Source organism: Parambassis ranga, chromosome 20, assembly GCF_900634625.1.
Source record: "Parambassis ranga chromosome 20, fParRan2.1, whole genome shotgun sequence".
Taxonomy (NCBI): domain Eukaryota; kingdom Metazoa; phylum Chordata; class Actinopteri; family Ambassidae; genus Parambassis; species Parambassis ranga.
In genome coordinates this window covers 7,395,252-7,410,910 of record NC_041040.1, presented here as the reverse complement: position 1 = coordinate 7,410,910, position 15,659 = coordinate 7,395,252, and the positions used below count along the sequence as shown (strand labels likewise).

The 15,659-nt window shown below is 42.2% G+C and overlaps 2 protein-coding genes across 3 annotated transcripts; one reads left to right on the top strand and one right to left on the bottom strand.

The window, feature by feature from the left end:
* Positions 1 to 29: 29 nt before the first annotated feature.
* zfhx2 (zinc finger homeobox 2) lies at positions 30 to 11,105 on the bottom strand. 2 transcript variants are annotated; one of them, XM_028432708.1, is made up of 5 exons: positions 11,018 to 11,105; positions 8,981 to 9,139; positions 7,836 to 7,893; positions 3,329 to 7,482; positions 30 to 2,959 (listed from the first exon to the last, which is right to left on the bottom strand). In XM_028432708.1, the coding sequence occupies exons 1-5, from the start codon at positions 11,021 to 11,023 to the stop codon at positions 2,528 to 2,530; spliced, it is 4,809 nt and encodes a 1,602-aa protein (XP_028288509.1). In that variant the 5' UTR covers positions 11,024 to 11,105; the 3' UTR covers positions 30 to 2,527. The 2 variants fall into 2 exon arrangements, with proteins under 2 accessions (XP_028288509.1, XP_028288508.1); XM_028432707.1 differs by lacking the exon at positions 11,018 to 11,105 and adding an exon at positions 10,439 to 10,532.
* Positions 11,106 to 11,753: 648 nt separating this feature from the next.
* Positions 11,754 to 14,447, top strand: thtpa (thiamine triphosphatase). Its single transcript, XM_028432775.1, has 4 exons — positions 11,754 to 11,846; positions 12,677 to 12,746; positions 13,025 to 13,525; positions 13,669 to 14,447. The coding sequence occupies exons 2-4, from the start codon at positions 12,677 to 12,679 to the stop codon at positions 13,767 to 13,769; spliced, it is 672 nt and encodes a 223-aa protein (XP_028288576.1). The 5' UTR covers positions 11,754 to 11,846; the 3' UTR covers positions 13,770 to 14,447.
* The last annotated feature ends 1,212 nt before the right edge of the window (positions 14,448 to 15,659 follow it).

Genomic DNA, 15,659 nt, shown 5'->3' with positions numbered 1-15,659 from the left:
ATCAAAGAAAGCATAATGGAGACCAAACACAAAAAAGGCAGGTACAAGTGAGGAGGGAAAAAATAAGCTTAATCAAAAATCTAACAATTCATAACAACACTGCCACTATTATTGTTCATTATTCATAGGAATACCATACTCTTTGAGCAGAGAGGTGGCATTTAAAACCATTATGGATCAATCATAATCAAAAACAGTGATGAGTAGTAATAATAAATTGTATAAGTAGTAGTACAGTTATAACAATAGTGATAATCAAAGTGACAATGAAACATAAGAGAATAAAAAGCAGATCTCCATAAAAATGTATCTAGTTTGGACAGTGCAACACCGTGTCTGTGTGTGTCTGTGAGTGTGTCTGTGTGTGTGTGTGTGTGCATGTGTGTGTATGTAATCCCAGTCTTGAGGTTCAAGCACTCCAGTCCTTGCTTTACACACAAGATACAGTTTCTAACAGGAGTACAAATTATTACTCACAATATTATTCTCCTCGTTTCAAAACCACACCGAGTGACTCTTAATGTTGTGGTAATGGCTGTGTTCATCTGAAATGTCTGTAGCTTGTGCAAAAAATTGTGGACTAGTGCAAGTGTCAAGCCGTGGGATGTCCTTTACAGTTTGCATTTAACGAACACCTCTCCTGCTCTCTGTCAACCTAAAGATTGCTTTTTGGTTTTTTGAATGACAGAAAGCAAAGGGAGGATTACTTTGGAATATCAGTTATTTTTAATATATTTCTTTACAAAAAGTTCATGTTTTAGTTTTGCATTTTGTTAAAACTATCAATAGCAACATTAATATACAACTTAAATTGAAGGAAAACATCTTTAGTATGTTATGTGTCCTTCAACACAGCACCATCTTATTAGCTCTCAGTCAACATATTAATGTTTCCTAATTTGCTTCCTAGATTTGAGTATCCATTAGTCCCTTAAGGATACAGGTAATACCCAACTGTCTCCCTTGTCATGGTTTCCAGATATAAGATCTCATTTCACAGCACATACATTACCAGAATCACCAAGTCTGCTTTAAAATGGAACAAAAAAAAAAAGAGGGGAAAACAGGTAGAGGAAACAGCCCATTCTAAGCCTTGTTATTAAATTTCTACAGGTTTTGACCTACATAAAATGTCCTTTGTATAAATTTAAGTAACACAAAGTACATAATATTTATGGCAAAGAAAACTGGAATTTTAGGTAAGTAGTCAGACCCTCTGAGCTTGATATAACCATTATTATAGAATGACCTGGGTTTGAATTTATATACCTGGTGGTGTTTCCTCTTAAGGCTGTCATAATTCTAAAGAAGAGCTATTTCCAAAATGAGACACATGTTTGGGAGGAAAGTGAAACAAGTCTGATGTAAAAGCAAGACAGCTGGTAAATACAGTCCTTGGCCAAAAGAATGCTGACAATTTTACAGGCGGGATTGAATGCATTTTCGATATTAAATTGTGACATTCACTTGATTTTCCTCCCCCCCGAAAAATGCTGTGAAACCATTTTGGAACAAAGCTCTTCTTAATTAATATACTCAGAATTTTGCACAATATTATGCTCACACCTATAGCATGTCATATTTGATTAGCAAAAAAAATAAGAAAAAAAAAAATCAATTTATTTAATGTGGTTTATATTAAGGCATCCAGCATGCATTAGTGTATCTTTCCATAAAAGCACACCTGCATTAGAATGCGTAAAAACATTTCAAACAATGTAAAATGTGTCAAAGTGCGGTATGCCAAAGATTCTACTTTTTCTCAGCCTCTCGTTTTGGATTGTCATGAAATCTATGAACATGTAAATGGGGAAGATTCAACCACCCTATTCTCTCTAAAGTACCTCTGTTATATCCCAAATAAGTAGACAACACTCTTCAGATCACACTTCCGTAGCAAATAAAAGGTTAATACCAGTTCTTCCTCTCCCAAAAGTTCAGTCCGTCATATTGTATCCAAGCAATCGTTGCCCTAGAAGTGAAAGTAGGCATAAGAAAAAAATTCCACAGGAGCAAACTGCGAGTTATTATGTATTTCATGTTATTATCCCAAAAAAGTGTTTCCGGGCACACGGTGGCCACTGCCAAAAAAGGAAACACTTGCATCAGTTTTCAGGGGAGAACAGCTCAAGCGTGGCAAGTTGAGTGCCTTTTACAAATTTTAGGAAGGACATAGAAGTATGTTTATACGCAACCACAGGGTTAGGACCGAAAATGTATGGATAAAGTGTGCGAAGACTGAGGGGAAACTTGAGAAGGTTTCACTTATCAGAAAGGAACTGATAACGTGACAAGCAGCATGGAAAGAGTCTGCTGTTGTACTGAATTCCAGGTGAACTCTTTAAGATTAACGGATATCAAGTCAGTGAAGTTTTGAGCGTAGGAAAGCGGGTGCAGGGGGAGCCAATGTCAAAAACTAAGGAATATTAGCTTTTGAGGATTAGTGCTCAAATTTGTTTATTAAAATCTGAGGAGCCCAAATGGGTCCAACGATAGTCAGTGTGCAGACCAATCCTGATCTGAGTCTTTAACTGTTGCTGGTGGCCGTTGTTTGAGGAAACTCAATAACCATCTCCGCTCCAGAACTGTCGCTAGAGCTGGTTACAGTAGTGGAAAGAGACACCTGCGAGCCCGGCACAGTGCTGCCAGGTCCGCTGTTACTGGTTCCGTTCTTGTTGACAAGTGGGGTTGGCTGGCCAAAGTTAGTGGTTCTCAGGGTTGCCAGGTGACGTGGGGAGAACACATGGGCTCTCGCTGCAGCCCTGGATTCAAACGAGACATTGCAGGCATCACAGCGGCCTGTCAGGGTCTCCTTTGGCACTGGCTGGCCGGCCACGGGAGAAGCTGGAGGCTCAGTAACCGTTAGCTGAACAGGTTTGGGTAAGATGGGACGATTGGCTTTGAGAGCGTTGTACTGCAGGTAGCTCCCTGAACTCACATCCACCTTCCCACCTGGAGACTGAGGATGGAAAGTGAGAGTGGAAGAGGTAAATGATTAATATTGCAACTTGTGAATTGTTATATTTAGATAATAGATACATTCAGGCTGTTATTTCTATGAAAATGAAAAATGCACAAGCTGAATACAAACTTCACAGACAGTCATATAGTCTAACTGCTTTCCATTTGAAGGTTTTGAATTGTTTTTCTAGGCTGTATAATATGGCATGCTATGTGCAAAAATATTAAAATGACTTTTATTCAATCATATAACTAAGCTCTTTTTTGTTTTGAATTGCCTACTTTGCATAATCATTAATTCTGTCTACAAAAAGTTTGTGTTTATAAATAAATGTAACATGAATTAAATTTGCAGTTGCCAACTCACCATTTTCTCTTGCTGTAGCCTCCAGCGCTTCTCCTTGGCTCTCGTGTTCTGGAACCAAATTTGCACCACCTTCAGCGGCAAATTGAGCTCAGTGCCAACTGCCTCACACTCCATGGCGTTGGGGTGGGCGCAGGTCTCATAACACGACTGCAGGATGGACAGCTGTAGGCACGACAGGTGAGTGCGTGGCCTGCGGCTGGATGAGTGAGACAGAAAGCTGCTTTCTGTTGGACTTGATTTAGCTACAACTGGGGTGGAGGGGTTGGCCACTTTGGCAGAGCTTGGGGTGTTGGGGCTTACTGGTGCGATGCTGGGGGTTGGAGGAGGAGGGATCGTACGAGGGTGTGCGTGTGTGGGAAGAGCCAGTTGTTCTCTAGATAGAGTGTTGATCTTAATGGGGACTTTGGACGTCCAGTAGTTCAGCCCATTCTGTTTTTGAGGCACCAGTGTTGTGGCAGTGGGCCTGTTGTTGATGGGAGTTGTGGGCAGCTTCGGCACCATGCGGTTAGTGGTCCCTGGTCCGGGACCCAGTTCGTTTTCACTGTCTTTCTCCTCATCAGTCTTTTCTTCCTCGCTCTCCTCTTCTAGCTTTCTTTTCTGGGTCGGCCGTGGCGCAATAGGAATAAGCTCCTTGGGCGGTGACAAGAGGACAGGGGTATTGACTTTGGGTGCAACTTTAACCATTGTGACGTTGCTGGTGGTTTCGAGCTTGGTCTTTGGCACTGCAGAAGCACTGCTGCTCACAGGAGATACTGTGGTGGAGGAAACGACCTCCTTGGGCTTTATGGGAATGGGGGTTACTTTTTTCAACACGACTGGTTTGCCCAGCTCCTTTACAGGCTCCCGCTCCGTCTTCATGAGGGTGCGCACAATTGGAGTAGTTGTAATGGACCCTGTATTGTTTGCAGGCTTGTTGGAGAATATGGGTTTGGAAAGAGGCCAAGTAAACTTGATGAGAGGCTTGCCAACTGCTGCCAAGGTGCCATCGCTGATGAATCGGACCTCGCCTTTCCTTTCCCTCGCTCTCATGTTCTGGAACCAAATCTGAACAACCTTCTTTGGAAGGTGGACCCACTCTGCAATCTGTTCAAACTCATGTTTCCCAGGATTTGGGTCTTTGAAATAGCAGCCATATAGAATGTCAAGTTGTTCAGCTTGAATTATGGTCCTTGAACGGCGCATATCCCGATACCTTTTTCCTTTGGACTTCCTCTGCTGCTGCTCCCTCTCTTTTTCCTTCTCCCTCTCTTTTTCTTGCTCCCTTTCCAATAGTGTGGCATTCATTTTCTCTGCTGCCCTCATGTAAATGCTGGACTTTGTCATATTACTGCAGTTAACCAGACTCATACTGCTGTTGGAAGAGGGCACTGTAGAAACAGACTCTGGCTTGACCTGGACCACTACCAGACCTTTAGATGTGGGTCTCAGGCCAAGTCCATCCAGTAACTGTCCCTTCTGTGCTGCAATTTTCTCAGCCAGAGAGGAAGAGGAAGAAGCTGATTTTGAGTTGTTTTTCCCTATACTGAGGTCCAGAGCAGACTCACAGTCATCCCCATTAGACAGGTAGTGAGACATTTGATTATGGGAGGAGAGAGACTGCGAGAGGAGAGAGCTGGAGAAACGTGTGATGGTTGGTGGGTTGGAAAAGACAGGTACTTTGTTCCCATCAATCAATGAAGGGGTAAGAGAAAGAACATAGGGGCTAAGAAACTGAGGCGAAAAGGAAGCGAGGGACAAGGGCAGTGAGTGAAGAGCACCTGTTGGTATTTCAGCATGGGACAGCGAACTTGGAGGATCCCCTTGGGCCTCCAATTCCAAGTCCACATCTGGGTCTAGTCTCTCCTTTTTCACCTCCACCTCTTCGCGTTCAAACTCCCCTTTTGTTTTCTTCCTCTTAGCCCTCTGACCCCCTCCGCCCTCCTCATCTTCGTACTCCTCCTCTGCATCCGAGAGAAACACAGTTGTAGAGCGCAAAACCTTTCCTCCAACCGACCCCTTATCACTGTGGACCTCCCGCTGTGCTTCATCTTTAGCAGGGCTTTCTGGGCCCTCTCTAAAAGACCCACTCTGACTTTCTTCATCAGAAACAATGACAGATGTGTACACCTCATTTTCCGAGTCAGATGTGAGACAGGAATCTCCCTGACCCTCTCTTCCTGAATCTCTCTGTTTACGTTTCCCTCTTGTACTAGACAAATCTATTGCCTGGCTTCCTGAAGCACCAATGTCATCATCACCTTCTGCTATAATCAGTGAGCTTTCCTCATCATCAAAATCATTATCAGAACATTGGCTATGCCTTGTAAATCCTGCCAGATGTTCCAACTCTGTCACTCTCTGTCTCCGTTTAGCGTTTCGGGCTTGGGTAAGCCACCGACGTACCTCTTCTTCAGAAAGACCCACCTCCCTGCCCAGTGCTTCACAGTCCTCACGGGGAGGACTTGCTGCATCCGCCTCACTTCGTGACTCAAAGAATGCCCAGAGAACCTCTGACTGGAACTCTGACAGCACTGGAAGGTTTGGATAAACAGATCCCATTGTACTGCAATGGAGACGAGTTTGGCTGCTAGTTAAGGCATTTGTACTTGGGCTGGATTTTGGGGTGCCAAGAGAGCCACACGGGCTTGAGCCCGATTGTGATTTTTGAGGAGTAGAGTCAGGGCTGAGTGTAAGGTGTAAATTTACAGGACTGAGGCTTGAGTTGCTGGGCACAGATGCAGAAGGCGAAAGGTTGTTATTGCGGAGGCTCTTCTCTGTGCCTGTTGGGGAGAGATTCAGGCTAGCTGCTTTATCACCTTCCAGGTGCGACTGATTAGTTGAGATGTCCCCATCTGTTGTGCTATCGCCATGTGCCTTCCCACTGTCTTCATTATTCTCAACCTTCTCTCTGCTTGCTATATTAGGACACTGTGCAAACTCTTTACCATTTTCCTCCTTAGGTTTCTCTGTAATACAGTTATTGTCTTTGATCTGGTCTGAAACCTTCTCTTCCACCGTCTCATCCTTGTCCTGCCTTTCTTGTTTCTCACACTTTATAGTCTGCTTTTGCTCTTCTGGACAGGGCTGTATGTTTGTTGGGACTCCTGCAGAGGGCCACGGGTTCTGTAAGCTGTTAAGTCTTTGGGTTAGGAGGGCTTGCTGGGCTGCGCTGAGGCCTACAAATGGCACACACTGGGTAAGGAGCTGGCCTTGCTGGTTCTCTTGGTGCTGCTGAGTTTGGGCTTGGAGCCCATTCAAGATCAAGGGCATGACCATTTGAGGCTGAGGCACAAGCTGAGGTGCAGTGGCACCAGGAGCAGCACCAGCTGCGAACAGGGAGGGAAGGAGGGAGTGTGAGAGGGTATTGGGACTCGATGTGAGGAGGGTGAGAAAGGCTGAAACTGCCTGAGCTGAGGCCACAGGGGAGGTGAGAAGGGAGGGAGCCACTTGTGAAGTTGTAATCTGTTCTCCTTCTTTTGCAGTAGTCACCATCAATGTCCCTGGAGCAGCACAGTTAGGGGAAGTAACCAACTGACTTGTTCCACTTACTGATGTGGTGACTACGGTATTTGGAGCACTGGTGGCACTAGCTCGCAAACCAGCTGTAGCTGCTGCACTGTTAGCGTTTCGGCTGCGGGTCTGGTGCAAGACAGATTTCATATGGCTCTCGAGGGTGATGGCGTGATTGTAAGAGACTCGACATACAGCGCACTGGTAGGGTTTGTTTGATATATATGGCCGAGACAGGACTGGAACTGAGGGAGTCTGGGGATTAGTTTCCACACCTTGTTTTGCAGAGCCTGTTGTCATTCTCTGGATGTGGGACGCAGAGTTGTAATGAACACTCAAGGCAGTTCTGCTGGGAAAACTTTCCAAGCAGGCATTGCATTTGAATGACCGGGTGTTATTTTCAGCTGGCACACCATTTTTACCAACCAACTTTTCACTGGCGTCTGGGATTTCTGTGTTTTCAGTTGCATTTTGCTGTTTGGCTCCTGCAAGTGGATTTCCCTCCTCTTCTGGCTCCGTCTCAGCCTCACCTCCCTCCTGTTCCATTATTTTCTCTTCCTCCATCTCTTTGTCTCCAAGCGTCTGGGTAGTGTCTGAACTCTCACTAGATTGGCAGGCGTCTGAACCGACGTCTTCAGCGAGCTTCAGTTGTGAAGATTCAGCATCTGATAAGATGAACACATGTACATATTTTATGCACTGTTGATGGAGATGTAACTGATGACTTAAGTGTACATTTGCAATTTTTATACAAGCCCACATTCTTTAATTCCACCCTAAACCTCAATCCTAGTTAATGACTTTTGTCCTTACAAAGTATTAATAAAGATACTACACTTTTTTAGCACCACAAATATATACACATCATAAAAACCCATCAATAAGTCACATTTGGCTGCCTAAACTTCACCGATTATTATATATAATCAGTATTTTTACGATACAAATGAAAAATCCACTGTCACTTATTACAGTGTTTAATTACGTGATGTTTTTTTAAAAGTATACACTCTTTCACCTGAAGAATTTTGGGCCTCTTTGTCCTCTTCTCCACTGGCAGCCTCCTTTGGAACAGCCTATTAAAAGAGAAAGAGAGAGTCAGAGCACATTCCCAACGCAAACTTGCTGTGCAACAGCTCCTTTTAGAGGAGCTGAGTGCTATAATGTAGCTTTTGAGTGAGACAACATTTGGGCGTGACTCAGTGATGTGTGGTTGTATTACACATAGCAAGCCTGGCAAGCCTTTAATTTGCAAATTACCCTAAAGGCATAAATTAGGACGTCTTTTGATCAATTCATTCGCAATTAAAATTCCCGCTATGTCCTAACAGTATACGACAGCTTGTTCACTGAGGTGCTTAACCGTGTTTTCAGATTTGGTGTCTAAACAAATACTTTCAGAGAGACATACTTTGTAACTGGCTAATCCAAACAATGGGATATTCAAACTATTGAAATATGTGTTCTGACTGGAAAGACAAGGCATGAAAACATAAAAACAGCCCCAATCCAAATGTCTTGACTTTTAAATGCATTAGCAGGTTATGTAGAAATTAATTATTCTTTTGATTATATGTAAACAATCTTATCATGTACAGGTTATTTTGATAAAAATGTATTTACAGGTTTAACTGTTGACTCAGGCATCAACATATAATGTTAATAAACTAGTCATGTCATTAGCTAGTAAAATACTTTGAATAAAGTGGGAAAAATGCATAAGTTGTTTCATTGTTAACTGACCAAACTGTGGAATTAACAAAGGGTATCCCTTATCTACTGGATGCCACCCAGACAGCTAACAAATCAACAACGACTCTGTAAAGTATGTTTTAAGATACATATATAAAATTAAAAATGAACTTGCAACCGGTCTTCCTCTTTACTTAAGAAGCTTTCCTGTTTTTGTCATTCATCAGCTTGACACGTGATACTTCTCCTCTTGCTTTGACACATAATTACACTGCAGCATGTTGTATCAGCTCTATCATACATCTGCTCCCTCAAACAGTCTCAAGAATAAAAATAAAAAAACACCTTCACTGGTACTGAAATGAATTTATCGAGTCTAAATTTTTCATATCAGCCAGCAACAAGTGGCCTCATTTAACACCAAGAATCCACAAATTACAAACGTTGGCCATATTGGCATGCCACACTTACAATGTCCAAAAGTCTGTCGACACACGATGGAAGAACACTGTGTTGCCTGGTGAGATGTAGAGAGAGGGAAGATCTGTCTGGTTGCCCTCTTTGACACAGGGGGCAAAACCAGTCCGGCGCCTCATTCTTTTCACTGCACACTGTCTCTCCAGACTCCTCCTTTAAAAAAGAGAAATAAATGTTAGAGAATCCACATCTTATTACATACAATACAAATACTAAATACAAATAAATAGGTTGTAAACAGATCTTTCAGGTCTTTGGAGTTTTGACACCAGCTTTGTTTTCAACACTGACCACACTCCACAAAGAGGGTTCACCTACTTTGTCTGCAGTGATGATATCGACTTACACAATGTTTAAATAGCACTTTTGTGTATCTATGAAATGCTTATAGTAGATCATAAACCTCCAAGTGGCTGCTAGATAAAGGACTAATTGTTTTATACCTCTTTGGATTCAGTCTGCTTTAATAAAAACTGATCTGACGCCACATGTGCCCAGCATACAGATTTCAATTTGTATTAAAAAAATCATACTAATACTAAGTAAATCACATCATAGCATGCACTGTCTGACAAAACACAATGACTATACTGTTATTGCAAACGCCAAATGTTCCAGATACGTGGAACATGTGGCCATAATATTACATTACTCGATCAAAACACTGACTACCATGCAGCTTAAAGAAAACCCAAACACACTTGCAGCATTCTGCCAGCATTCATAATCAAAGATGCAGCAAAGGCAGCTATTCATGTCCATGAGGAGAAATACCAACACAGCTACCATCCTCACTTCCTCGTCATGCCAATTAGCAAGCTAGCAAGGTTATATGACCAGATAATATTTCGACGAGTCTATATCTGCATAGTATATCATGTCCAAAGGCGACCCGTCACGAGTTTTTGTAATTAAAAGCCAAGATATAACCAGACCGACGTGTTCGTGTTCATAGTTGGCTAATTAATGAGCAGTCTAATTAGCTATGCCGACCAGAGACGAATCAATTAGCTAGCAAGCTAGGTTGTGAAGCCCCCCTGTAACGTCGCATTACACTGGTGTTTCTGGAAATGCTGGTTAGCTGTTAGTTTACTGAAAATATCCCCGCAGTGATAATCACACTTCTCCGAAACTGGAAAAGACAGGGGCAGGCGTCAGCATAATCTCGTTTCAGACTCTCAGCTAGGGCTGGGCTATCATCAAATTAATAAACAAAAGGGGTTCGGCTATTAACAGTCGTGTCACTTTGCTAGCTAGCCTGTTAGCAGGCAGGGATAATTAACCGCTCCTCAAACTGTGTCCAACTGGCTAGTCTCCACTCCCTACAAACTCTGCCTGGGCCAGGTGGGAACTGCAGCTTCAATACACCGACTGAGTTCACCCAGGATAGAAAATACTCTCACTCGGCTTCGGATCACAAAAAAAAACCTCGGCCTCGAGTTGTTTCCTTACCCCTCTGATTGTGGGCTGCCAATCGGGCATCTAGGGTTGCACCGCCCGCCGCCTGCTGCTCAACAGCTCAAATTGAGGCCTAGCCGGACTAAAGCCATTTAATTAATGAACGTGGGCTCCGTTTACAGATGTGTTAGAAACACTCGCACCCCCCCTCCTCCTTCCTCGCCGCCCAGCAAGACCCCCTTTTTGACGCGTCCTAGCGCTCAAATCCATACCTTAAAAACACTTACGGTGCAACACATGTCCATTTAAACTATCATTTTAACAGCTTCGAGCCGTAATTGGCGAAAGAATTAAACGCTAAAAAAGCTACTTGAAGCGAAGTACGTGCGCCGCGGTCGCCTCGACGATGGGGGTGGTGTAGGGAGAACAGGCGAGAAAGAGAGACGAGAGGCAGAAAAAGTTTGGGATTTAATGTTGGATTTCTATAAGGGATCGGATTAGTATAAGGCACAATCCGTCGTTTGCTCGATCCTCTATCAGTCGCAGGCCACTCTCCCCGCTCAAATCAGCACAATTAACCGATCGCGAATGACGTTTAATTAAGTTCAGAGCAATTAGCTAATGCGTTTTTACCTGCATGGTCGCCGCTCCAGCACGCACACACACACACACGCTTCCTCTGTAGCTCCTCAGAAGTGAAAAGTTTTCTTGCCTGCCCTCCCTCCCTCTCTCTCTCTCTCTCTCTCTCGCTCTCTCTCTCTCCTGTTCTCCCCCTCCCTTCATTCGCCCTATCCCTCTCTCCTTCCCCTCTTCCCCTTCCCTCTAGTAAACAGACCACAGCTCCCCCCAAGGCTGATTGCTGACATTCATAAGGGACAGACACGGCTATCAAATCCCTTATGTAACCCCGCAGATATTACAGATTATTAGTGCATGCTGATTTTTTTATTTATTTTTTTTTGGAAGATATAATTATGTTACAGGGGAAAAAAACAATGCAAAATGGATGGATTAAAGGAATATTCCACGGAATTCCCCCCTTAATGTTTTTTAATTTTCACATTAAAGGTGAATAATAAATGAGTCCCCATTCTGCCAACTTGGATTGTCACAAAGAGCGTGACGAGTTAATTAAAGCTGAATAATAGAGATGTGACGGCGAAGCTTTCACTCCGCTCGCTGCGCAAGAATTATGACATATTTTCAATCAAGTGAAAGGTGTGGCGCACATCAACAGTCCACAATGTGGAATAAATATTTATGAAGCAGAGCGGATTAAAGCTGCACCATCTGTACGCTCCTGCGTAACCGGGACCGGAAGTGATCCTCTTGAATACGCTGATAGGTGTCCTGACTGCGCCTGTGCAAAAATAAACTTCGCTTACGTGTTGAGGACGCACGGGTTGATCTGTCGCTCAGATTTTAATGCCGAATTATTTGGATTTGAGGACGACGTGTTACGGTGTGTGAATATACAGTTTGTTTGGTTTATAAAGATTCTTTAATAGTCTATGTTTCAATTTGCTGATTGTGATTTGAAGTTCGTGGACGGCTGAAAGACTCGACTGATAAGGAGACAGGTGCGATAGACTGCAGGTTTAAATGCAGCCCAGAGCTGCACAGTTTTAATGTGATATTATTAGTGTAATATTAGCAGTTTAGTTTTGGACACCTTACAGACAGCTTGCAGTAATAAGCTTCACAATAAGACTGTGTAAAAGCCCAGCCAACCTCAATTTAAAAATCCTAGTATTTTGAGATCCTGCTGTCCCACAGTAAAAAGTGTATTTATAACTTTATGACTACAGATAACCAGAGAAAACGAGAATATGAGATCTAAACTACATCTAATCGATGTTGGCCACAGAATTCTATTATTAGGTGCAACATATTAGTCCTAGCTTTGTTATTACTGGTGCATTAATGTGCAGGAAGTGTCTTAAGGGTATGTAAAAATGAATGACTAAACTTAAATGCTGCAAAAATGTCTTTACGTGCAGATTTAGGGGCAGCACCTAATTTCCAAATATGGTAAGATAACAGCGTAAACAAGGAACCAAGTTATGTCAACCCATGTTAGCTTCAAACCTGATTGAGGGAGTAAAATATGTTTTTATATAGTTTTAAAACATAGTAGGCCTGTATTAAATTATTATTATTATTTATACTGCAGCTAGTTTATGCCTTTTCTCCACTGAAAAGACCCTGTTATTGCAATCCTCATTATATCAGCTGCCCAGTAATTTTGTGTATCAGCCATGTTGACCACGTTGATCATATCTGTGATTTCAGATGAGTGTCGAAGTGGAAAGAAAATTTGTATGCAGTGCTGACACCCTGAAAACACTGGAGGAGATCGGGGGTGTGTGTTTAATTTTGTCTGTCACACATTTACACATTTAGAACTGAGGCATTTAGCTGATACCGTGATCCACAACAACTTGTAAATGGTCGCCGAAAGGCCTTTCCAACATTTATTAACAGTAATTGCTGTGGTTGTTGTGTAACTAAAGCGACATTGGCCATCTGTCTCTTGTTAATAATGATTATGTCTAATTATCTGTTGGCCTTGTTAGTGTTTTTTATATATATATATATGATTTAAAAATGATCCATCTCCATCCCACTTCTTCTCTTCAGCTGTTTGCATTGGCCAGCATGAGTTTCACGATCAGTATTTCGACACCCCCATGTTTGACCTGACTTTGAGAGACATGTGGCTGCGTAAACGTAAAGGATGCTGGGAGCTCAAGTGCCCAACAACTACAGTCAGCGGGACAGAGGAGCTGAGTGGAGAACAGTCTCAAGCAGCAGCACTGTGTACTCGTTACAAGGAGATAACCAATCTGCCTGAAATTCACCTGAGAGTGGAAGCGGTGATAAAAGACAATTGTGAACACGGAGAGATAGAATCAGCCTTCTCACAGGAAGATGAGCCTTGGCTGAGCAAATTAAATCTGGTATGCTTTGCAGAGTTCACAACAGAGCGGCAGTCATTCACTTTACAGGAACAGGGCGTGCAGATAGATCTGGACAAAGCTGACTTTGGCTATCATGTGGGAGAGATAGAGGTCCTTATACCAGAGGGAGAAGATGTCCAGTGTGCAGTGGAGAAGATCCGAAAAACGGCTCAACAGTTGGGTGAGCTCAAAGCTTTCAATCTACCCTAGAACTGAAGAAATACGGGTGTTGATCAACCTTCACTTCCATGTAGTATGTTCAATTTCAGTTTCCCTATCTGTGGTGTGATGCCTTCCTCTTCTTCTTCTTCTTCTTCTTCACAGGCCTCACTGGAGATCAGAGAGTTGAAGGAAAAATGAACGTTTATCTCAGACAAAACCATCCAGAGCACTATGCAAAACTACTGAGTGCACATGTTTTGTAGGTGTTGTAATTTATCTTAGTGCTGAATAGCTCTACTGTCGTGTACATGTCTGCAGGATTGAGGTATCAGAAAACCAAATATGGTTCGCTGAAATTGTGCATGGTCAAAGGAAATCACCACCACATATGTAAAAAGATTATTAAATTAAGTCTAGTTTAAATGGTTTTAAAGTTATTGTTATATTATAAACAGCAATGGTAGCACGGTAATGATGACTGTTGTGTAAATAAAGACATAAAGCCACAACTTATGCCTGAGCATGTGGGACATAAGGAATAAACTCATTTCCGATGGCTTTCACGTTAAGCCATGGGTTACCTCTAACCTGTTGATACAAGCGCTGCAGTCATCTTCCTCACAAACATTCTCATGTTAGTTAAGTTAAAATAAATTGTGTTTATTGAGTGTTCTCATTCTTACAACATGGCCTTGTGGTGCAACGGTAGCACAGCAGATTCCAATCAGAAAGTTGAGTGTTCAAATCACGTCGGGGTCAATTCTTTTTAACAATTTCCCCTGCAGGATCAATGAAGTATACCTATCAATGTATTATATTGTGAGTGTCTCTTCCTCTGGGGCTGCAGTCCTTGGCTGATGTATTATGGTCTTTTTCTCTTTAAATCACGTGGATATTTGTCAGCCTACACCTGTAATATAAATGATTATTGTTGTGCGGTAGTTCTGCCTCAGTGCTTTGCTTATCCTTATGACAATACCCTTACAGAACAACTGTATACCCGAGGAGCTCAGTGTCTACATCTCTGTTTTATTATTAATGTGAGAAAATGTTTCGCCACCTGTTAACTGCAGACACAGATGAACAGGTATCACGCTTATTCATCCAGTCTTCCTTTCATCTGTACATTCTCGTTAATATATATTATAATGTAATTAGTATGCAGACGCTGCACGATTCAGTCTATTGCAGCTCTGTAACAGTAAAAACACTCAGAGCACCACAGCTAATTTGGTTAACAAAAGATTCCGCTAAGAAAAAACAGTGTTCACAGTATCTCATTATAAAGTTTTACCCACATAAATGACTAAATGAGAACACTCCAACGATAGTTACAGACTAAGGACGGGCAGAAAGGAAATTTAGATCAAACTGCACCATCCAGAGTAATGCGACATCTTCAATTGTTGCTGGTTAACCAGAGTGGCTTCCTTTTAAAGGAAGAAGAGCAGACTGGGTCTCATGTGGAGTCTGTTTAATGACAATGACATGCCACTGATTAACAACAGCAACACTCCGGTGTGTATTTTTAGCTGTAAAAAAACAAAGAGACTTAATTCAAATGTTTACCTTTAGTATTCATCCAAGGATTCCTCTTAGAAACTGTTACACCGTGGTCATCATCTTTAATGTCAGTGAGCAGTCAGACAGAGGTTATTGAATACAGGCTGAAATGAGCAGTATAATGTCGCCTATGCTTTACTAAATACAGACAAAATGTGTTGACAGATATTGTGCCAGTACAGAAAAATTCCAGTACAGGAAAAAAATATAATTTAATTTAATAAGATTAATTTTCTTTTCATATTAGTTTTACAGAGATAAAGTGAAAATGTTATTCTCGTGTTTAAAACAAATAAATAAATAAAAATAAGTAACTTTAATTATTATTATTAGTTTGATTGCTGCAAAGCAAAGAGGCTGAGGAGATGCCTAAAAAAATCTCTCTAACCTGCGCTCAGGCCTGCGCCTTCCATCTAACTGGGATCATTTTTATATCGGTTCGAAGGAACACTCGTTGGCTTTCTGATGGGGTGACTCTTAAAACTCAACACCAAACCCTTTTGCCTGTACAGCCAGCTGTTTGGGGAGAGTGCCGGTCATTCTTCCATTAAGACATAATGTAAAAGAGAAGCAGAGCAGCCATATTTTCT